The sequence below is a fragment of the Dendrobium catenatum genome, unplaced genomic scaffold (assembly GCF_001605985.2).
Source record: "Dendrobium catenatum unplaced genomic scaffold, ASM160598v2 fragScaff_scaffold_186, whole genome shotgun sequence".
Classification (NCBI taxonomy): Eukaryota; Viridiplantae; Streptophyta; class Magnoliopsida; order Asparagales; family Orchidaceae; genus Dendrobium; species Dendrobium catenatum.
In genome coordinates this window covers 394,116-418,116 of record NW_021318648.1, presented here as the reverse complement: position 1 = coordinate 418,116, position 24,001 = coordinate 394,116, and the positions used below count along the sequence as shown (strand labels likewise).

General features: G+C 36.4%; 1 protein-coding gene across 1 annotated transcript; it reads right to left on the bottom strand.

Annotated features, from left to right (window-relative positions):
- Positions 1–1,644: 1,644 nt before the first annotated feature.
- LOC110096285 (serine/threonine protein phosphatase 2A regulatory subunit B''beta) lies at positions 1,645–23,398 on the bottom strand (the record flags this gene model as incomplete). Its single annotated transcript, XM_028692912.1, is given in 7 exon segments — positions 1,645–1,786; positions 15,863–15,953; positions 16,169–16,274; positions 16,727–16,826; positions 16,912–17,017; positions 17,320–17,568; positions 22,717–23,398. Coding segments are annotated over 7 exon segments (953 nt in total), but the record flags the coding sequence as incomplete, so codon positions are not given.
- Between the last annotated feature and the right edge of the window lie 603 nt (positions 23,399–24,001).

The window sequence follows — 24,001 nt, the reverse complement described above, 5'->3', positions numbered from 1 at the left end:
CAAGCAGAAGAGCTCCTAGATTTCAATATTCAAGCAGAGGTACAAGCGTTTAAAGAAGGGCAGTCAAACAATATGGATGAATGAACCATTGCAGTACCATGCCCTTGCATAAACTAGATTTAGGCTTCGTTTAGGACGGCTTTTTTATTGCTTCTTAAAGCGTCTTTATAATAAAAAATTAAAATTTTTATACTAAAAGTCACTTTAAGAAGCAGTAAAAAAGCCATCCCAAATAAAGTCTTAAACTCAGCTTAACATAAGATTCACAAGGAAATTAAATACATCATAACAGTAATATTTTTTTTTTAAGATTAGATATAAAAACATAACATTAGACAAGGAAGAAGATTTAAAAGCAACAATATTTCTTAGGTTTAATTGAATTTGGGTTCACAGTTTCTAAAGTATAGAAGTCTCTCCACTTTTATTCTGGGATGCAGGCTTGACCGCTCTTTTTAAAAGTGCCATTAACCAATATCGAAAGTAAGGACCAAAATACAACACAACATAAAAGTAAAAGGGTATTATATATTAATTAGGATTTCAATGAAGATAATAATCTAAGGTGGTTATAATTAAAAGAGTAATTAAAAAATAAGTCTTACTAATTAATTTTATATAACTAATTAAAATATTAACTAAACTAATAAGTTATTATTAATTAGTGTTTATGGTGATATGTTAATTTAATTAAGGTTTAAATGATATTTAATCGGATAATGTATACTTGAGATTAATTAAATTTTAAATAGGCTGAATTGATAATTACTTATAAATTAATTAGGTTTTCAATTTTAGTTGCAAACTTATTTTATATTCTTGTTTTGCAAATAGAAAATAAGGAGATAACCCAAACCTGTGTTTTCTTCAAGTGAAATTTAAAAAATAAGAAGTTAAACAAAATAAAAACAAAAGCAAAACAATTCCAACCATGGTCTAGGTAATTATTTGTCGCTGCACTATTACTAATTTAGATATGACTGCTCATGTAATAAAGTTCCGTTCACTTAGAGATTGTAAGCAGCCGTTTCTTATCATTGGGAGTAGTTAAAGTGGAACGTTTCCTACAGGGTTTCAGGTATTTAAAATATTCAGAAGAGTTAAATCCATAGGGAGAGATTAATCCGTTGGGAACTCTGAAAACTGTTTATCAATAGATTTTGTTTTCAGAAGGTTAGATTGGCAACGTCCAATTGAGAAGATGTGAAGTTTGTAGGATAAAGTTGTTACTACCGTTGGAACTTTTTATTTGAATTTTTAAATCTTTGCTTAGAGGCAAATATTTGATGTTTCATGCTCCAGAAAATAATTGGATGGTCAAGATTTTGAGCTGGTTGGACTATTACTAAGAAAGAGTTAATTTAAGGATTAACATGGTCATAACTATAAAGTCTCTATGATAATGTAAACATTAACAACGATTCAACATCATCAGATCACAATAGCTGGAAATCTATGGAACCATATTAATATTTCTCTTCAACATAAGACCAAATACATTAATGACTAGAACATCAAAAGCAGCATGAACCACTAAAATAGCATATCAGAAATTTAGTAAAGGGGGGCAACAGAAAGTATATTCCTCATGGAGCTTCCTTTCGGATATAACAAATTTTAGGAATCTGTTAATTGATTTCTCACCTCAAAACCATGTTGATGTCCTCTTCCTCATCAGCATGTTGCATAGCAGCAATTAGATTTCCACGCTTAAGCTCTCTAAGGGTTAGATGACCATTACCCGATCTATTCACATAGTAGAATATTCGATAGATGACAGTTTCAGCTGGAAAAAAAGATTTGGATGGTGTTTAAATGAGCATGAAAAATGTTAGTTCGTTGGAGAAATAAGTAGCACAATAGGAATTGAATCAAGCAGAAGAGCTCCTAGATTTCAATATTCAAGCAGAGGTACATGCGTTTAAAGAAGGGCAGTCAAAGAAATGGATGAATGAACCATTGCAGTACCATGCCCTTGCATAAACTAGATTTAGGCTTCGTTTAGGACGGCTTTTTTATTGATTTTTAAAGTAGTTTTCTAGTAAAAAATTAAAATTTTTATGCTAAAAAACCGCTTTAAAAAGCAGTGAAAAGGCCGTCCCAAATGACGTCTTAAACTCAGCTTAACATAAGATTCACAAGGAAATGAAATACATCATAACAGTGTAATATTTTTTTTAAAGATTAGATATAAAAACATAACATTAGACAAGGAAGAAGATTTAAAAGCAACAATATTTCTTAGGTTTAACTGAATTTGGGTTCACAGTTTCTAAAGCATATAAGTCTCTCCACTTTTATGCTGGGATGCAGGCTTGACCGCTGTTTTTAAAAGTGCCATTAAACAATATCGAAAGCAAGGACCAAAATACAACACAATATAAAAGTAAAAGAAAATTAACGCTGAGCCCCAAAAAGCAATTAGAGCCCATAGTATATAGGGCCCCAGAGGCAATTGAAATTGGTGCATATTTTAGTCCTTACATGTGCTATCAATGAGGCCTCGAATAGCAGTCTTCAATAAGAACCTATATATAACAAAGCATAACAACAGAACTTACATGACTTCAGAAAATTGTGGAGGCCCAAAATTCAGGAACCGGCAGTATTTCTAAACAACTTTCTCAAGGCAATCTTTAAATGATGCATCTAGTTAGCAGCCATTTTGATGCAGTACAATTTCCTTTAATATTTAATATTAAGTCACAAGACTATTTTTGTGATTGTCTTTATTTATATTCTAATTAATTAGTAGATATCAGATATGTCCATTTAGTTCTAAACAGGCTGTACACATTACATATATACAATAAGGACATTTTTTTCATAATAGTCAATATGTATTTTAGGTATTTGTTGTCGTGAGTCGAGATAAAGGGTTCCAATCTTGCATTAGGGCGCTTGATGGTGAGTTATTGAATATTGAACAAACTTTTGGGATATTTTCTCTTTAAGCCTATGCTATTCAGCTCTATCTCCACTTCGCATGTTTCTCTCTCTCTGCCTCCATTTCTTTTGATCCTCTTCGCTTCATTATTTGGTATCTTAGAGCATTTGCATCCCATTGCATCTAAATCAATCTCTTTCACCCACCCATACGCTCATATATTAGTCTTTGAAGCCAAAGTTGACCACCCTCTCCACCTTAACATTCAAAACCTTACCCCAGCAAATTGATCAACCTCTCGGCCACACAACCACCCAAGCAAGCTTCGTGATCGCATTGCCAAAGCTTGCATAAGCTTCCATGCCCCCCAACGATACTCCAAGGGTTCTCACTAAACCCTATCTATCAATCAAGCGTGCATGTCTCATTAATGATCCCAATCACGATGGGTGGAATGATAATCCATCAAAATTGTCCACTCTCATTCTTCCCTAACACATAACCTCAAGCCTATTGCTACATTGTCAGAATCACACCATAATGCTCTACATGCCCATGCCTGCAACAGCTCTCTAATCATGCATGTGACTTTAAACAAACCCTCCTTGCTCACAAATTCTAACCCAAGCACACAACACATGCTCAGTTGTGCCCTTACTACCATATGTAAATTGATCGAGATCTACAACAATGACAAAACAGTCACATGCCCCCTTTCCTTGCACGTCTTCTATAAAGGCATCAAAAGGCTTCCAAATATCCTTTCATAGCTGATCATGTTATTGATGATGGATGAAGACCGTCTTTTACTAATATTGCAGATATAGTGATGTTCTTCTCCTTTGTCTCTTTTCTTTAGGATAGATTTTTTATTCATTACCTCATCTTTAGAATGGCCTTCATATCGTCTCTCCTCTTTGAGATGGATCACGCCAACACCATAGTACAATTGAAGAACTCAAGATCTTCTTCTGGCAAGAAACAACATTTTAACTCTATAGAGTAGAGCTTTTATAATCCAAGGGAATAAATGTCGTGCAAGTTCATTTAGTATTTAGTAACAATCTTTTTTTTTTTGTTCCCCTTTATTTGTATTCTAATTAATTATTAGCATAATTATAATGTGTTAGATACCTCCATTTAGTTTTAAATATATTTTTAAAATGTTTCAAATATTAATTTCTTTCTTAATAGTCTTTATGCATTTTATGAATGAATAGGTAGTCTTGAGTCTACATAAGAGGTTCAAATATTATATTAGGGCACCTGATTGTGAGTTATTGAATATAGAATAAAATTTCAGGATATTTTCTCTTTAAGACAATAGTTATTTTCTTCCATCACCCCTTCTCACACCACTCTCTCCGTCTCTTTTATGTCTCTTCCCTTCAATTCATTTAGCATTAACTACAAGATCAACTACCAAATAGAAATCATTAGTAAACTGTTTATTACTTGAAAAATCATATGCATGCAACTAGAGATATGCATCTTTTATTTATAAATAAATAAGCTAGATATAGGCTTGCCACTTGACCAGGCGTTGACCCAAATTAACTAGAAACTAGACGAAGACATAAGAGAAACTAACTATTATATTAGTTACTGTTAGAATTCATAGAATTTGAGAAGGGTAAAAATACCTTCTACTTATTATACAAAATTATCCCTACTTATAGATCTATACAAGATGTCTTAATAAAGAAATAAATAACTTCTAATTGATACATAATTGCCTCAATATAATCCTTCCTAATTCAGCTACCCAAATATAGAAGGATATTGGCGTGATCCAAGTGAGCCTCCCACGGATTCTCATCCTGACCGTGAGATCAAATGCTAAGGGATGACTGAGATTTTGACAGTCCCCCTCAAGTTGGAGACCAGCTTGCAATTACTCGCTCAGATGTAGAGCTGCATTGGTTATGGATAGGATATCAACCACCAGAGAAAGCCGGCAATGAAGGCCGATGATGGAAAACTATCCTCAAAATTCCGACAATTAAGGTCGGTTGTGGGAACCTGTATTTCTCATAATTCCAGCAATAAAGGCCGGTAGTGGGAACTTTTATTTCTCATAATTCCAACAATGAAGGCCGGTAGTGGGAACCTTTATTTCTCATAATTCCAGCAATGAAGGCCAGTGGTGGGAACTTTGTATTCCTTTGAAATTCAGCAATGAAGGCTTCACGGAGAAAATTTCTCTTGTCGACAATAAAGGTCGATGATAAAGATTTTCTCTCCTTTTTCACTAAAAAAGATTTTTTTTTTTTCTGTCCGACAATGAAGGTCGATTTTTTTTATTTTTTTTTTTTTTTCCTTCCCGATTTAATAAACAAACCGGGCCGCCGACTCTTAAAAGGAGTCGGACCGGGTCGCTTAGGGCAGGCACGCAGGGAGCTGCTCGGCTCCCTTGGTTCGCAGGATGCTTCTTGGTTGGATTGGAACGCTCCTTCGACAATCTTCCCTTCCTGTCAGATCGAGATGCTCGACTAGGCTCCTCTCCTTCGACGATCTTTCCTTCCTGTCGGATCGGGATGCTCAACTATGCTCCTCTCCTTCGACGATCTTCCCTTCCTGTGGATCGGGTTTGCTGCTTCGCAGGAGGCTTCTTTGGCTCCTTCGTGGCCGTTCGTCTACGCTCCTTCGACAACTTTTCCGTCTATGGCAATGAAGGCCTTTCTTCACGAAGGTTTTTCCTCTTGAACCCCTCCGACGCTCTGATACCATGTTAATTTGAGAGGTACGAGAGGGAAAAAGCTTGTCTTTATTCATTACAATCTTCCCTATTTATAGATCTATACAAGATATCTAAATGCGGAAATAAAGATTACATATTTAATACATAAAAATCTTTCCTAAATTCGTTCCTTCAGTATGGCATGATCCATGAGAGCATCCCAATGATTGATCTTTGTGTCCATTGGATCCTTTGCACAGGGAACGGTTGGATTTCAACATGCACTTAATTCTTCTATAATTCGCACAATCTTCTGCATCACCTTTATTCTTAAAAATAGGAATTGACACACTATATATATATATATATAAGGAGGGGAATCAAAGAAGTGGACAAAAGTGCACATCAAAAACCAACACTACAACAAATCAGGCTAACCTAGAAACGCAATCCAGCTTCAGAGATCTCAATAAAGAAGATACTCATAAACTAAAATTTCTGATATCCCTATAAAAACCACCTGCATCTTCTTCTCTAGCACTTTCAGATAAGTTTTCTATAAACATTGGATTAAGTGCCTCTAGAAATTATTTGAAAAGATTATGGATCATTGACTCAGGAACCACAAATTACATGACACACTCTACTATCCACTTCATCAGTTGATAGTTCTCTTACCACAGTAGTAAGCCAAGGAGACATAACCTTATCTCCCTCCCTCACTCTAAAAAGTGTGCTCCACGTACCTCAATTATCCACAAACCTAATCTCCATACAAAACCTTACCTGCGACCATAATTATCAAGTCTTATTTAACCCTACTTGATGCTTATTTTAGGACCAAAGATCGGGAAAAAGATTGGACTTTTTAAGGAGGAGGATGGACTATACTACTTAGAAGACCTGAATGAATCTAATATTATTAATAATGGTTAATCTATGTTATCCATATTTGATAAAAAATCTACTATTTGGCTTCCCCATTTTAGATTAGGACATCCATCTTTTGGTGTTTTAAAAATATATACTTCAAACTTTTTTATAAGTTGAAAAATGAATTTTTTTTCATTGTGAAATATATGAGTTAGCCAAGCATAAATGGGTTTCTTTTCCAAACAAACATAAGGGATGTAATACTCCCTTTCACCTTATTCATAGTAATAATTGGAGACCCTAAAAATTTTCTAACATCTCAGAAGCTCGATGGTTTGTATCCTTTATTGATGACTGCACTTGAGTCTCTTGGATCTTTCTCCTTTAAAACAAATCTCATGTAAGCACTATCCTCACCATTTTTCATACCATGATCCAGAACCAATTCGGTATAAAAAAAAAAAAATTTCGTTCAGACAATGTTAAAGATAGCTTTAACCAAACCCTATCCTCGTACTTTCAAAATGAATATATCATTCATAAGTCTTCTTGTATTCACACCCTACAAAAAAATCGAATTGTAGAAAAGAAAAATAGTCACCTTCTAGCCTCCACCCGTGCACTTTTATTCCACCACACTGTACCCAAATCTTATTGGGGGAAGCCCTTCTAACTGCCATATATCTCATAAACCGACTACCTTTAAAAACCTAGAGACTAAAAACACTAATAGACATTCTATCTTCTTTTTACCCCAAATTCTGAACTCATAATAACCTTACAACCAGAATCTTTAGGTGCACTACTTATGTTTACATTCATAGCCAAAATAGAGAAAAATTTGATCCAAGAGCATCAAATGTATCTTTGTTAGATATTCCTCCACCCAAAAATTATAAGTGTTATCATCCATCAATAAAAAAAAACTCTTGTATATGTTGACATTATCTTTGATGAATAAAACCCTATTTCACCAAACTTCATCTTCAGTGGGAGACTGAAATTGAGGAAGATGAGGAAAGTGAGAAATTGAGGAAGATGAGGAAAGTGAGCTTTTCCCTCTTGACCTTCTAGCTCCACCTCAAATCAATCCACAGACAACTAAAATCAAATCCAGGGAACTAAGGACAAAGCTATTATAGATAACAGGAGGTTTGGGAAAATGTATTCTAGGCGTACAAATTCATATTATGCTCTAGAGCATATCCAACAAATTTCAATTTTGTATCCTTGATGCAGGCAAACTAGAAAGAAAAGTCAAATAGGAGAACACTAGGACAAATGAAAACCAACTCGATTCAATCTAGATTGCAAAACTCCAAACAAACACCAAAACAAACGAAAAGTCGAATCAAACGAAACAAAATTATAAAATAAAAAGACAATCCTCAGAACAACCGGCAAGCAGTTTCCTCACACGCAACGAGAAGTAGGAAAAATATGATAAAGTGCTTAGGCTTGCAAACCAAGGGTCCACCACAGCAAAAATGATCCAACGTCCAACCAAACTCCTGCAAATGTCTCCAAATCAGCCAACAAACATCTTCCAATAGCTCAAGAAGAAGGATACAAGTGAAGTGGAACTTGCGTAGAGAAGAAAAGATTAGAAGTCAAGACGAAATAGAGAGGAAGAGGTGGAACAAGCTCTCAAGCTTTTCCAAGAGAAGAAACCCTCGGGTTTTTAGCAACTTATCTCAAGTTAATCAACAACCTCTTCATGACAAAAACAACTCATATTTATAGAAGAAAAGGGAAGTCAAACAGCCAACTTCCACCTCCAACCGAACCAATCAGGTCAGGGGAAGAGGAAGACCAGCAGGCAACACAAAACAATTCCCAAAAGACAACACAGGAAGTCACGGAAAAATAGCCTGGGAAGAAACCGAAAAGCCAACACAGAAACCGGGTAAAGGCAGCCACAGGAAAGCAGCCAGGGAGGAAATCGAGAAGGCAACCCAGGGAACCGAAACCAGCACCCAACAACCAGTCACGGGAACAGCACAAGGGAAACAAACGAGGAGACACAAGAAGGGGAAGAGGCAAGCTCCAACTCCACATAATGAGCTAAAAGAAGAATACCTATTCAAATTTATGAGCTAAGTAGTATAATTACTCCTCCAAATAATGAGCTAAACATCAGTTCAAGCATTAATGAGCTAGCACCAAGAAGATCACAAGTTTTCAGCTCAAAACCAAAGCAGCCAAAGCCCAACCCGAGAGCAGACATGACCCAAATCGAGAGGCAGCAAGCAGTCCAAAGAACAAAAGGACCTAAAATGCTAACAAACTCAAGACTTGCCATGCCCAAGCACAACCTACCATGATCATTGGATGTTCTCCATCATTGGATAGCATAAAAAAAAAACATAAAACACAACTATAATATTCAAATTACATCAAAACAAAAAAAAGCCAAAATATGAATACATCAATTCCCCCTGGTGGGAGAATCTCATCTCCTGATGAGAAGGCTTCCACAATTTTCTGATAAAAATTCGGATGACAATTTTTCAACTCATTAGCATTCATCCAAGTACAGTATGTCAAGGGAAGATTCTTCCATTTTGCCAAAAACCTCTTATTTTCGTCATGTCTAGTTTTAGTAATCCTGACATCAATAACATCTTCAACATGTTCATCATTATTTGGAACTGATGTAGAGAGTGGCAAAGTTTCAACTTCCACAGAATCATCATAATTTCCTTCATACAAAGAATGATCAGAAACATTAAACACATGAGAAGTGACAACAGTAATAAGAAGATTTAAGAGATAAGCATTTGTGTCCAACTTTTGACGCAGGAGCGTCCATATAATAAAATTGTATTTTCTTGTTAGTGATTGGTGTAGCTCTATTTCTTGTGTAGACTATTATGTGACTACCTGAAGTCTATAAATATAGGCTAATGTCTTGTAATAAAGATAGATTTTGAGATATGAATATGATGTGAGTTTAGTCTCATGTGTTTACTGTATCCTAAGAGTGATTCTTAGATGGTGGATCTTTCCTCCAAGAAGTTCTTGGAGCGATGTCCGGCGACCGTCACCGGATTGTCGACGTGGATTCATCGAGCCCCCTACCTGGCCGGTGTCATTTGGTATCAGAGCCGGCAAGTTGCTGGCGTTCTTGTCCGTTGTCGTATCGCCTCCGTCGCCGGCGTCATTTGGCATTGTTCTTTTGTATCCTGAATTTCCTCAGGTGACGGTACCCTGTGCTGGTCTTGGGTCCAATCTCTGATCCCTTTCAGGTGGTGGTGTTCTCGTGTGGTTCTTGATTCCAAGATTTCGACGAATCAAGCAGCCGATTGCTCCAGTGAGACGAATAATTGTAATTCACAATTGTATCGCATTCCCTGTGTTGATCTTCGTTCTCGTGACCGCGACGTCTCCTCCGAGTCCGGCAGAGATACTGGTGTTGCCGACGGTGCCCATGAGTTTTTCTGATTCGGAAGGAAGAATCAATTTCTTGGTGGTGAAGCCAGGCGAAGGAAGTAGATGCTCGTGGTGACGTTGCTCTGTGGAATAAACCAGCTGTCACCTCTCCAAGAAGCAGGAGCGGTGTCATTTTCTTACCGGAAGATCTTCTCATCTACAGTACGAGAGAAGAAAAAAAAAGTTTGTTCTTGTATACCCACTGGAGTTCAGGTGGCAGGCCGACAGCCACCTTCTACTGGCTGGATCGCAATAACAAATCCCTGTAATAAATTGAAGGCAAGATATTTTGTTCTTGAAAACCAAATCCTCTTCGTGTAGTGAGGTGGTGCTTCCTGAGAGTGTGTGAGTTTTCTCTACTCTGGGACGTTCCTTTTTGTTGGTGTTGGTGCTCAACGCAAGTCTCAAGCTCTCTTTGTTTTTTATGTGAGATCCTCTGCGATCCGGCGTCAAGTGCTAGGCTCACAAGAAAGTTGTTGTTAGTATATTCTAAGCCACCAAGAATCATAGAATTCTAATTCTTGGTTCATAAATTAACATAGCAAGATGTGGTCTCGTCAGACTCGGCAGCGATCATGTCAAGAAGCAGAAATCGAAGATCTTCTACAAGAAATCGCCCGACTCAAACTAAGATTGTCAAGGATTGAACGAAGATCCTTACAAACCGACGCCGACGACGAGGTCATTTTAGATGATCAAATCTCATCCACCCCACCCTCGATCGAGTTCAGCTTCAAAGAAATTGAAGATCCATTGCTGAAATCGCCGTCTTTGCCTTTCTTTGATGAACCCGTATATGACGTGTATGAGGATGACATATTCGATGGAGTTCTTTATCTGGATCAACCCATAGATGATAAAGATGAAAAGAGCAAGCCAATTCAAGAGGATATTGCTGAAAAGAATAATGGTGGAGTCGACCGAAGTGTCGAATGCAATGGAAATGTTGATACCATAATTTCTGCATTTGAAAGTGTTCATGATGGATGGGTTGTTATTGAAATCAATGAAGGAGACCATGTTCTTCCTATCTTCACAGGAAAATGCAAGGAAAATGTGCTTTGTATTGATCTGACCGTTGTTGATCTTGTGGTGGCAAGAGGTGCAAGAATTGGAATACAAGTATTTCATTTGATTATGCTACATTTAAGCAATTGAAGATTGGTAGGAAACTTGACACCGGGTGGAAATATCCAGACCGATTTAGCCAACCAAACCCACCTCCTTATGGTGGCCAATCGGATCTCTTTCTACAAGCTCAAAGTTCCCTCCTACCCCGGTAGAATGACGCAGGAGCGTCCATATAATAAAATTGTATTTTCTTGTTAGTGATTGGTGTAGCTCTATTTCTTGTGTAGCCTATTATGTGACTACCTGAAGTCTATAAATATAGGCTAATGTCTTGTAATAAAGATAGATTTTGAGATATGAATATGATGTGAGTTTAGTCTCATGTGTTTACTGTATCCTAAGAGTGATTCTTAGGTGGTGGATCTTTCCTCCAAGAAGTTCTTGGAGCGGTGTCCGGCGACTGTCACCGGATTCTCGACGTGGATTCGTCGAGCCCCCTACCTGGCCGGTGTTAACTTTCGTAGAACATGAAAAGGCCCAAATTTCTTCCTGTTTAATTTTACAAAAGTACCAACAAGAAATCGTTGGCGACGAAAGTAAGCCATAACCAAATCTCCCTCCTCAAAATAAACTTCCCTCTGATATTTGTCAGCAGCAGATTTGTATTTAACATTAGCAATTCGAAGTTTTTCAAGGACTTGTTGTAGGACAATTTTGATATGATCAAAAGTTTCAGAAGCTTCAGCACTAACTTTATTAGGCAAAGGCAAATAATTTCTATCTAAAATGTGAGGTACAGGGCCTATAGGCTGACCATAAATAATCTCAAATGGAGTTTTACCAGTGGAGCGAATAAGAAAATTATTGTATGCAAACTCAGATTAGGGCAATATCAAATCCCATTGAGATGATTTTTATCCAGCAAGGCATCTTAGTAAATTCCCTAAGCTTCGATTGACAACTTCAGTTTGCCCATCGATTTGTTGATTATATGCACTACTAAATTGAAGAGTAGTTCCTAATTTTGCCCAAAATGTTCTCCAAAAATGACTCAAAAATCTAGTCTCCCTAACATAAGTAAATGTGTGAGGAATATCATGAAGACGAACAATTTCTTTAAAAACAAATCAGCAATATATGAAGCATCAGAAGTTTTCTTACATGGAATAAAGTGTGTCATTTTGCTAAATTGGTCCACAACAACAAAAACAGAATCAAACTTTCTAGTAGTAACAGGCAACCCCAAAACAAAATCAATGGAGATATCCTCCCAAGGCTTATTTGGAATAGGAAGAGGAGTATATAAACCAGTATTTTGCGAAGTTCCCTTAAAAGCTTGACAGATTTTATATTGTTTTATCAGCTTATAATTTGCTTTCTCATATGAGGCCAGAAATATTTTTCCTCAACCAAAGCAACAGTTTTTCCTTGCCCAAAATGTCCACCCAAACCCCCACTATGAAGTTCTTGCACAAGTTATTCTCTTAAAGAATTTTTTGTTGCATCATATGTTGCCAATCCCCTTGATTATCAGTCATTTTTTTATTTTCTAAAGAAAGACTCACACCAACCAAGGATTTGCTAACTCGCTCTAATACCAAACTTGATGCAGGCAAACTTGAAAGAAAAGTCAAATAAGAGAACAATAGGACAAATGAAAACCAACTCGATTTAATCTAAATTGCAAACATCCAAACAAACATCAAAACAAACGAAAAGCCGAATCAAATGAAACAAAATTATAAAATAAAAATATTATCCTCAGAACAACTGACAAGCGGTTTCCTCACATGCAACAAGAGTAGGAAAAATATGATAAAGTGCTTAGGCTTGAAAACTAAGGGCCCACCACAGTAAAAAGGGTCCAACGTCCAACCAAACTCCTCCGGCAAATGTCTCCAAATCAGCCAACAAATGTCTTCCAATAGCTCAAGAAGAATGATACAAGTGGAGTGGAACTTGCGAAGAGAGGAAAAGATTAGAAGCCAAGACGAAATAGAGAGGAGGAAGAGGTGGAACAAGCTCTCAAGCTTTTCCAAGAGAAAAAAACCCTCGGGTTTTTAGCAATTTATCTCAAGTTAATCAACAACCTCTTCGTGACAAAAACACCTCATATTTATAGAAGAAAAAGGGGAGTCAAACAGTCAACTTCCACCTCCAACCGAACCAATCAGGTCAGGGGAAGAGGAAGACCAGCAGGCAACATAAAACAATTCCCAAAAGACAGCACAAGAACCGGGTAGAGGAAGCCACGGAAAAACAATCAGGGAAGAAATCGAAAAGCCGACACAGAAACTGGGTAGAGGCTGCCACGGGAAAGCAGCCATGGAGGAATCCGAGAAGTCAACCCAGGGAATCGGAACCAGCACCCAGCAACCAGTCACGAGAACATCACAATGGAAACAAACGAGGAGACACAAGAAGGGGAAGAGGCAAGCTCCAACTCCACATAATGAGCTAAAAAAATAATACCTTTTTCAAATTTATGAGCTAAATAGTGTAATTACTTCTCCAAATAATGCGCTAAACATCAGCTCAAACATTAATGAGCTAGCACTAAGAAGATCCCAAGTTTTCAGCTCAAAACCAAAGCAGCCAAAGCCCAACCCGAGAGCAACCAAGGCCCAAACCGAGAGGCAGCAAGCAGCCCAAAGAACCAAAGGACCCAAAATGCTAGCAAACCCAAGACTTGCCATGTCCAAGCATATCCTACCATGATCATTGGATGTTCTCCATCATTGGATAGCATAAAGAAAAACATAAAACACAACTATAATATTCAAATTACATCAAAACAAATAGCCAAAATATGAATATGCATCAATCCTTCCATAAATTCTCACTTTCACATAAAAAATTTTTGGGTACACTAAATGATTTTCATATTTCTAATGATATTTCTGAGGTCTTATGTAATGAAAATTAAAAAAGTGCAATGAAATATGAAATATAGGTCATAGAGAAGAACGATACATGAAAGATCACCGACCTACCAATAGGAAAAAAACCAGTCGGCAGCGATAGGGTATTCTCTGTGAAATACAAAACTGATGGTACATTGAAAAGGTATAAGGCATGACTGGTGGCGAAAGGATACACTCATATGTATGGCATGGACAACCAAGAAACTTTTGCACTGGTGACCGAGATGAACACCGTGAGGATCCTCCTCTCACTAGCAGCTAATTACAACTGGCATCTGGAACAGTTAGATGTCAAAAATGCATTCTTATATGGGAACTTGGAGGAAGAAATATTTATGGAGATTTCATTAGGATTCAAGAAGAAATCTGAGGGAAACAAAGTGGGCAGGTTAAAAAAGACTATATCGGCTAAAGAAGTTACTTAGAGTTTTGTTTGGAAGATTTTCAAAAGTTATGCTACTTAATGGTTATCGACAGAGCCAAGAGGACCATACATTATTCTTCAAGCACTTAGACTCAAGGGAAGTCACAATTCTATTAGTTTATGTAGATGATATCATCTTGCCTGGAAATGATGAAAACAAGAAAGTGATTTTAAAGAAATGTCTTGCCAAGAAATTTGAGATCAAAGATCTTGATAGATTAAAATATTTTCTTGGAATTAAAGTGGCCCACTCCAACAAAGAAATCTTTCATAACAAAAATACATTAATGATCTTCTTAAAGAAAAAGACAAACTAGCTTGTAAACCAGCACCAACACCAGTAGAACTAAATCTCAACTTGAGGAAAGCTAAAGAAGATCCAAATATAGATAAAGGATCTTTCTAGAGACTTATAAGCATGATCAGCCAGTTCATGCAAAATCTAAAACAGACTCACATGCAAGTTGTAGTCAAATTACTACACTATCTTAAGGGAAACCCAGGTAAAGGGACTTCAGAAGAGACTGTGGAATCATCCCATAAGCATATATTGATGTAGATTACGCAGGATCACCAGTAGATAGACGATCTACCTCAAGATACTGCACATTCTTTGAAGGAAACCTTGTTACATGGAGGAGTACAAAACAGAAAGCGATAGCAAGGTCTAATACATAAGCAAAATAAAAAGCTATGGCCTTGGGAATATGTGAGCTACTATGAATCAAATGGATCAAAATGATTCTAGAAGATCAAAGGATTAAGTGGGAATGAACCAATGAAGCTACACTATGACAAGAAATCAACAATCATCATAGCTCATAATCCGGTGCAGCATGAAAAGACCAAGCACATAGAAGTTGAAAGACATTTCATAAATGAGAAATTAAATAGTGGTCTTATATGTATCGATCATGTCTCATCAAAAGATTAGCTTGCAGATATTCTTACGAAGGGATTCGATAACTCTATCTTTCTGGGACTGATTACCAAGCTGGGAACGACAGATTTGTATTCCTCAGCTTGAGAGGGAGTGTTAAATCCAAGCCATCCCTTGGCATTTTGATCCCACGGCTAGAATGGGAATCCTTGGGAGGCTCACCTATTAAATCTCAAACGTCTCTTGGCATATTGATCCCACGGCTAGGATGGGAATCTGTTCCCATTCGTGGGAGGCTCACCTGTTAAATCCCACCCGTCCCTTGCCATTTTAATCCCACGACTAGGAAGGGAATCCGTGGGAGGCTCAACTAGATCGTGCCGATCTCAACTGTTGGATTATATTAGAGCAATTATGCATGATTTTGTAATTATTTGTTTCTTTATTAAGATATCTTGTATAGATCTATAAATAAGGATAGTTTTGTGCAATAAAATGAAGCATTTTTCCTCTCCAATTCTCTGAATAACACATTCCAACAGTTGAGAGGGATCGATCATGTGGAACTTAACCCTCATTGAGAACAGAAAAATAGAATTAAAGAGTACTAGTCTTACCAAAATAACATAACATGAACTTGTGGAAACTATTACAAACAGTTATTATCTTGCTGGCTACCGAGAAAGCTCACCGTATCTTTCCTGAAACTCAGGAGTACCCTGTAAAAATTCCAATCCTGGATGAGTTGCCAAAAGTTCTCTGAGTACAGGTTTGAAGTCCTCCTGTCCAATTCATTTTAACCCACTCAGAAATAGAAAAGTAAGACCATGTAGCAGCAAGTTCTTAAACAACTTGCTGAACTGAAGAGTAAGAAGTAGAAACAAAGGATTGATATGTATAAAAACGCTAATAAGAAGATCCTTTGTGGTAAGAGCTAAAATTTTCCAGATGAAAATGTTTCCCAAAAAAAAAGATGATTAAAGGTAAAAAAATTGACCTGAATAAGGTACTTGCGATCCGAAGGCTTCAAAATATTAAATATTTGAGTTGCCGTATCCATAGTCATCATATTGCTATTCACCCAATAATTAACAAATGCATCCCTATCATCATACCAAAGTCGAACTTGCAAATTAGAGATCATATAGATTAAAGAACAAACAAAATAACTTGTGTTTACAGTAACATAATTTCAATAAAAAACGCATTCACAGGCACTAATTCTATCAGCCACCAAAAAGAAATTAAAAAAAACATGAACAACAATAAGATTTATCCTCACAGCTTCTCCATTCCTAAATATTTAGGGTAAGTCTGATGGTGATGAATGATTAGCTAAAAATAATATATAGAACATAAATTGATGTAAAGACTGGCAAACAAAGATGAGTTCAACCCACTGCAGTTTACGCTAGATAAAATAAACGAGTTAAGAACTCTCCTACATAAAACAACAAGCAGTTATGGAAAGGAAACTCCCATATAGTTGATATTACTACAAAAATCATTATACTAAATACCTCTTAGAAATTTAGGGTAAAAGAAGATTGCACACCTATTTACAGTTCCAGCACATTCTGCGTCAATCTTTCTGAAAAGAACACTAGAAAAGAATGACGGCAGCTTGCAGATTTCTTTTGTAACAGACTTGAACTCTGATGTCATTTAAGAAAATTAGTTCACTACTTGACCTGCAATTCAATGTGAAAAACAAAATAATAAAATTGGAATGTCATATACCATGAATTTGCAATCCATCCAACTTGCCGGAGAAAATCTGAGCAATTCTTTCTAAGCACTGGTCTTTTAGTTCTTTTGGGGGCGGCTGTCCATTCTGAAAGTAGAACTGTCCACACATGCAATGAAACGTTGAAACAGTATGAAAGGTGAAATAAAAATATTCATATGAGCTAAATGCCCTTTAACTCTTACGAAAGGAAGAAAGTGATTTTACAATAAAGGCATAGGCTCTATTTGGAAGGAATGAAAGTTAAAGAAATAAAATGAAATACAAGCAATTTATGGGTTTAAGCATGAATAAGCAGTGATTCATTTGAGATCTTCATCTTCTTTTTTTTCATTTCCTTTCACTCAAACTCTCAGCATCCAAACAGAGCAAGAGAAAAAAGGTGAGAAGAAATTTCATACCTGAGGGATGACTTCTTTGGCTGGCTCTCTAACTATTTTTAATGGAGATCCCAGAGACGATGGCCCCGCAGGTGAACCTCGTTTCATGAAACGAGGAGATCCAGAGCTGCTTCTAGGGGAAAGAGGTGGTACACTGCCAGCAGGGAACATAGAAGGCAATGCATTGCTAGTAGCAATATTTGCACCACCAGTGATGCTAGAAACATTCAATGGCAATCCAGCCTTTGCATCTTCAATTAAAGATTTAACCTATAAGCCAAGATATACATTTCAGAATAAGTTGAAAAACAATAAGATCAGGTCTTCAGATCAAATGAAGGCAACCAAAAAAGGAAAAGAACAATTCATGCAACAATGTACTAGTGATAGGGATAAATGGAGGGTAAGGGTGCAATAAGCAAAACATGAATAGAAGTGGGTTTTATTTGATTCAATTTGTTAACCATAAATCCGAAACAAACCTAGCAAGTTCATTAAAGATAAACTTGTTCAACCTCGGCTAGTTTTATTATCAAGTTGAACATGAGCAAACACAAACGGCAAGCCAAGTCAATAACTTTCTAAGATTTTAATTAAAATTCCCATATCTTCAGATCCATCATTTTTTCTTAAATTTATGGCTTTGATTGAATAAAAAGGTCAATTAATTGTGATTTCATAATATGGTTTTTAACTGCCATGGAGCATACAGCATGCATCGTTCATGATGTTTGGATTGTATATTTACTGGTTTTTAATGGTAAAATGAACAAGTAAAATAAAATTTAAGTACATAAATATACATTCATGCATATCAAAAAATTAAGTTATCATCAATAAAAATATACTCAAGTAGCTTTTGTTTGAAATTAGCTCATTTAGTAAAGGAGTCAAGAAATTACGTTCAAGCTAATTTATGAGCTTAAAAATTGAGTTGCTCTCGAACTTAGAGCCTTTTTTACGGCCCTAAGAGTGAGTTATGCTCAGCTTTAAGCTTCCTTTGAAAGATGTCATGAGCAAAGAATTGGGATAACATGTATCTTCTACAGAGGAAGCTTGCTAATTCTTAAGTACAGGGAAGTTATTCTACGCACATTTAAGGAAAGTCAAGGGATAATAGCAAAACATGCCAGGTAGGGCTTCCAACTATAACTTTCATAGCCAAAGCACGCACCAAAGTCGTAAGTTTAATACAAGATATTAGTTTTATTAGTTCTATCTTCACACTTAAACTTGGAGCGAGCATGAACAATAAATAGGGAAATACAAGTTAATATGTTAATAGGAAATACTTGAGTTCACAAGTAATCCTATCGGAATTACTAGAGTTTGCAAGCAACCTTAACGATAAATTGGTAAAAACAGCAAGAAAGAATACAAGAATGCCAACGAAATCAACCCAAAAACAATAGATTGTATTAGGGAAAATCAAAGCGAAGCAAACATAAAGCAAAGATACAATTAATCCTCAATTCGAGAGGAGGATCGTTCTCTCCCAATCTCTATACGATGAGTCCAGAGCCCAAGACGCCAAGCAAAACTCCAAGAGAACAACTCAAAGCATGTCTTCCCTAACCCTAGCCTCCCCTCCTCTTTTAATACATATCTTCCTAATAAAACCAATAAAAGGTTTCCTAAAATAAACCAATATTCAAATAGTTTCCTTATGCAAATTCCGCCCCCTTCCCTCTCTCTCTTTGCCGCCCTAGGGGTCCCACACGCTTGGGTGGCATTCAAAGGAGGCGGCTTATCCCGCCTCCTATAGGGCTAAACCGGCCCAGGTTGGGCCGGTTGGACGGTTCAGGCCGAACCGTAACATATCTATTTCAAATCAACATTATACAACTCCAAGTAAATGCATAATCAAAAATCTTTTCAATGTTAGGTATATGAAATAGAAGGATATCAAATAATTTCAACATACTTTGTTTAAGATCAAACCACCTGCGGCTTAAACACATTATGCAAGCAATTTGAGTGCCAAATGACAAGAAACAATTTTCACCATTTTTATAAAACAAAAAACTCAAATCCAAATATTTGCTAGCCTATTGTGCCATACCAACTCCGATGGAAATATCATTATGAATTTCCATAAACTATGAGCTAATATATTAAATGGTTATTTTAACTATGGCATGCATATAGCAGGATAGAGCTGGTATAGTAATTCATCTAAATTATAAGTTAATATCAAATCTAAAAAATGTCATTGCCACACAAGACCCAGCTACGAACCACAATCTTGCTCCAATCCAAAACCCCCTAACAATGCACAACCTCTCAGCAATCCACTAGGTCCCATACTCATTATACTTATTGTGACCCACAACTTTCCACCGTGCCCATCATCGATATGCCCATGCCATATAACTGATTTTTATTAACAACCAACCCAATACAAAAAAATGAATTTCACGAATTTATTTTACAGTCAACCAAACAATCCTACGAAATCAAAATGCATTGTATCAAAGTTACACTGCACTTGAAATATATCAATAATTCAATATCCTAGATGCTTGCAACCAAACAACCCCTTATGTTGTTCTGGAGAATTTAGCTCATTACTCAAAAAAGGCAAGTACCCATATGTCAACTTTCACCTTGAGGGATTTTGCCCTGTTTCCCTTCATCATTAACAAGCATGGTTGGAATGGGAATGCAAGTTCTGAGTATATATTTGTCAACAACACCGATGTCTTTAACTCCTTTGGCCAAATTTAACAAGTGCTCTAGCCAACCCCACATAGTGGGATAAAGGCTTGATGTTGTTATTGTTGTTATTGTTTTATTCAAGACGAATATGCATCTCCTCCACTTCCAAAATATTTAATTTGAATATTTTTGCAAATACAACAACAAAAACAATATAGCCTTTATCGACTATATGGGGTCAGCTGCATGAATCTTTTTTTCCTCCATTGTGTCCTGTTAAGTGCCAAAATCTCATTTAAATCTAATAAAGAAATGTCATTTCTAATATTTTCTAACCAAGTCATTTTAGATCTACCTCTACATTCCTTAACATAAGTCAAATTTAATACATCTACTCTCCTAATTGGGTCATCGCAAGGCTACCATTTTATGTGACCTACCCATCTAAGGCGACTCTCTCTAATCTTATCTTCCACTGGAGTTATTCCAACCTTTTCACATCTATTCTCGTTTTGTACCCTATCTCAAGAGTAAAGACACTCATCCATCTAAGCATCCTCATCTCTGTAACACTTAACTTAATATTATGCCTCTCTTTAAATAGCCAACATTATACGCCATAAAGCATTGCAACTCTCACCACCATCTTATAGAATTTCCCCTTAAATTTGAGGGGGTTTTTTCTATCAACTTTTCTATCACTCAACAAGCCCGATGCATTCCTCCACTTTAACCATCCAACTTGAATTCTACTAATAATATCCCCATCTATTTCAGCATCACTCTAAACAATAGTCCAAGATATCTAAAACATGTACTCTTATTAATGACTTGATGACCCAAAGTTACAATCCTCCTACTAGATCTATTACTAAACTTAAACCCCATAAATTTAATTTTAGATCTACTCTAACAAAAACCTTTAGACTATAAGGTGGACCTCCATAATTCAAGTTTTTACCTTCAACTCCACCTCTCATCTTATCAACAAGAATAATATTATCAACAAAAAAGTATACACTAGGGTTCAACCTCTTGCAAATGTCTAGTAAGAACATCCATGACTAAAGCAAAAAAGATATGAGCTTAAGGCTGATCCTTGATGTAATCTAATGGAAATAGAAAAATACTTGGTCAAATCACCTTGTGTTTGAACACAAGTAACAGCTCCTGCATACACATCCTTAATGACTTGAATATAAGCATTATTAACCCCTTCCTTTTCTAGAACTCTCCATAGCCCTTCTCTTGGAACTTTATCATATGCTTTCTCTAAATCAATAAATATCATGTGTAGATCCTCCATCTCTCTATACTACTCCATCAAACCTCTAAAAAAATGTATAGCTTCCATAGTAGACCTATCCAGCATGAATCTAAATTGATTTTGAGAAACATTAGTATCATGTCATAACCTATGGTCCATAAAATTCTTCCATAGTTTTAAAGTATGACACTATAATTCACACAATTTTGTGCATCACCCTTATTCTTAAAAATATGAATCAACACAATCATTCTCCACTCATCTGGCATCTTTTTAGTCTTCAAAATAATATTACAAACTTAGTAAGCTAAGAAATTCATTCAGCTCCTATCTATTAGAATATCATTAGGTCCAACAGTTTTTCCACAATTCATTTTCTTTAAAGCCTCTCTACCTTCGGTTTTACTGATACGCCTATAAAAACAAAAATCTTTGTTTTCATTTAGGGTGCTAAGGTCACTAAAGTCAATCATATTCTCACAAGCTTCATTGAAAAGTTTAGCAAAATATCTCATCCACCTTTGTTGAATATCTTCTTCTAATAAAAGTCATTTTTTTATCTTCATCTTTAATGCACTTCACCTGAACGGCTGAACTAAATCCATACAACTCCTTGATACAACAACAACAACATCAAGCCTTTGTCCCACTAGTGGGGTCGGCTACATGAATCCTTTTTCGCCATTGTGTCTTATTAAAAGTCAACTTCTCATTTAAATCTAATAAAGAAAAATCATTTCTAATATTTTCTAACCAAGTCTTTTTAGGTTTACCTCTACCTTTCTTAATATAAGTCAAAACTAATACCTCAACTTTCCTAACCGGGTCATCGGAAGGCCTCCATTTAATGTGACCAAACCATCAAAGGCGACTCTCTCTAAACTTATCTTCCATTGGAGCTACACCAACCTTTTCACATATATGCTCATTTCGTATCCTATCTCTAAGGGTAAAGCATCCTCATCTCTACAACACTTAACTTAATATTATGCTTCTCTTTTAATGGCCAACATTCGGCACTATAAACACTTTCATTGTCAGGTCCCAAGTCCTGGATGAGAAAAGTGAAGGGTTGCGTTAAGTAATCGACAGCCAGCGTAAAACTTGTCGAATAATCATGACATAACAACTCCTTGATATCATTGAAAAATTAAATCTTTTTTTTTTCTTTTTCTTTCTATATTCCATCAGTTAAACACTTCAATTCATCCGCATGCACCTACCTTTTGAAGTTTTTCCTCTAGCTCTACATGCCAATTACGCAGGTAATTTCCATAAACATGCAAACAGGTTCAATAACCAGAAATGGGAATTACTGCCCTGACAAAAAGAGTACAGCACTACCCTAATTGATGGAAATTAAATAAAAGTGAATGATAATCAAAATTCTTCACCATTAATTAAACATAATTTTGATCCGCAGCAAGACTCAATTTGGAATAATATTGACAACAACAATAAGTGCGCGACAACAAAAGCCAAAGAATCCATACCAGACGAACAGTCTCTGGGAGAGAAAGCCACTGGGAATATAGCTGCTCCGCAACACAAGGGTTTTCCTTCAAGGCCAGGGGAGAAACCTCCGCCAGTTGAAGCAGCTCAGGGTCCAAAGAAGCACCGTCCTTTGATAACTCCACATCCATCCCAACCATTAACTAAATCTCTCATGTAACAATTATCGCAATAAACCGGCAGGCAGACACCAAAATTCGGATTCCGCCGGCGCGCACAAACCCTAGTTTCGCAAAACTACAAATCTGACCCCATTCCTACCAGAATCCATGAAAAGCTGAACCGACGCACCTGCTAAACAGCCACGGGTCATATCCTTGCTCACGATGCCAGAATCCTCCAGGGCTCAGCACAACGCGATACAAATCCAAATCCTCGCTATCGAAAGATAGAACCGGCCGTTTGAGAGGTAGGAAGCTATAAACAGCGGAAACTCGGATCAAGGCGACGATCGACAACAATTGCCGGGGAAGTCAGAAGAAATGGGCGCTGTGCCTTCAAATAGCTCAGTGGAAAAGCACGAATTAGGGAGAAAAGTCCCGATTTTTAGAAAAGAAGGCTAGGCACCAATCAAGATACGGGAGGGGTTTGAGCCAACTTCGCAGTCCGCGTTCCTGATTCATGCAAGCACCTGTCACGGTGCTCATCCATATATGGATGTGTTAAGGTCGTTGATCTTACTATGGATTTAGGTTTTTGATACTTCTAGATATTAGGTCAAGCTCATTCCTATTCGAGCCAAGCCTAATTGATGAAGAGTTTAATGCAAGTCTAGCTAACTCTTTTATTTTTATCTTAATTTGGTTTTTACCAAAAAAAAAATCATTTTTCACTTTTAATTAAACTTAGGCTTCGTTTGGGATGGCTTTTTTACTGTTTTCTAAAACGGAGTTTTATTACAATTTTTTTATTTTTGTACTAAAACTCTGTTTTAGAAAGCAATAAAAAAGTCGTCCCAAACGAAACCTTAGTGAGGCTAAATGATTAAATAATACCCTTCACAAGATCATTTGGACTATGCGCTAGTATCTTTTGAATGTATATATAATACTAAAATTGCATATTTTCATTCATAAACAAATATTTCAGAAGAGAGAGCAAACCATTTAGAATTTAACTGCAAAATGCAAAAATACATACATGAACAAAATGTTATTATGTTATTAATGTTGTTATTAATACTATATTTCTATCTAAACACTATTAATTATTATGTGCAATACATCTCTCATGTTTGGAAAAGCATATTTGCTATTATAAATTAGT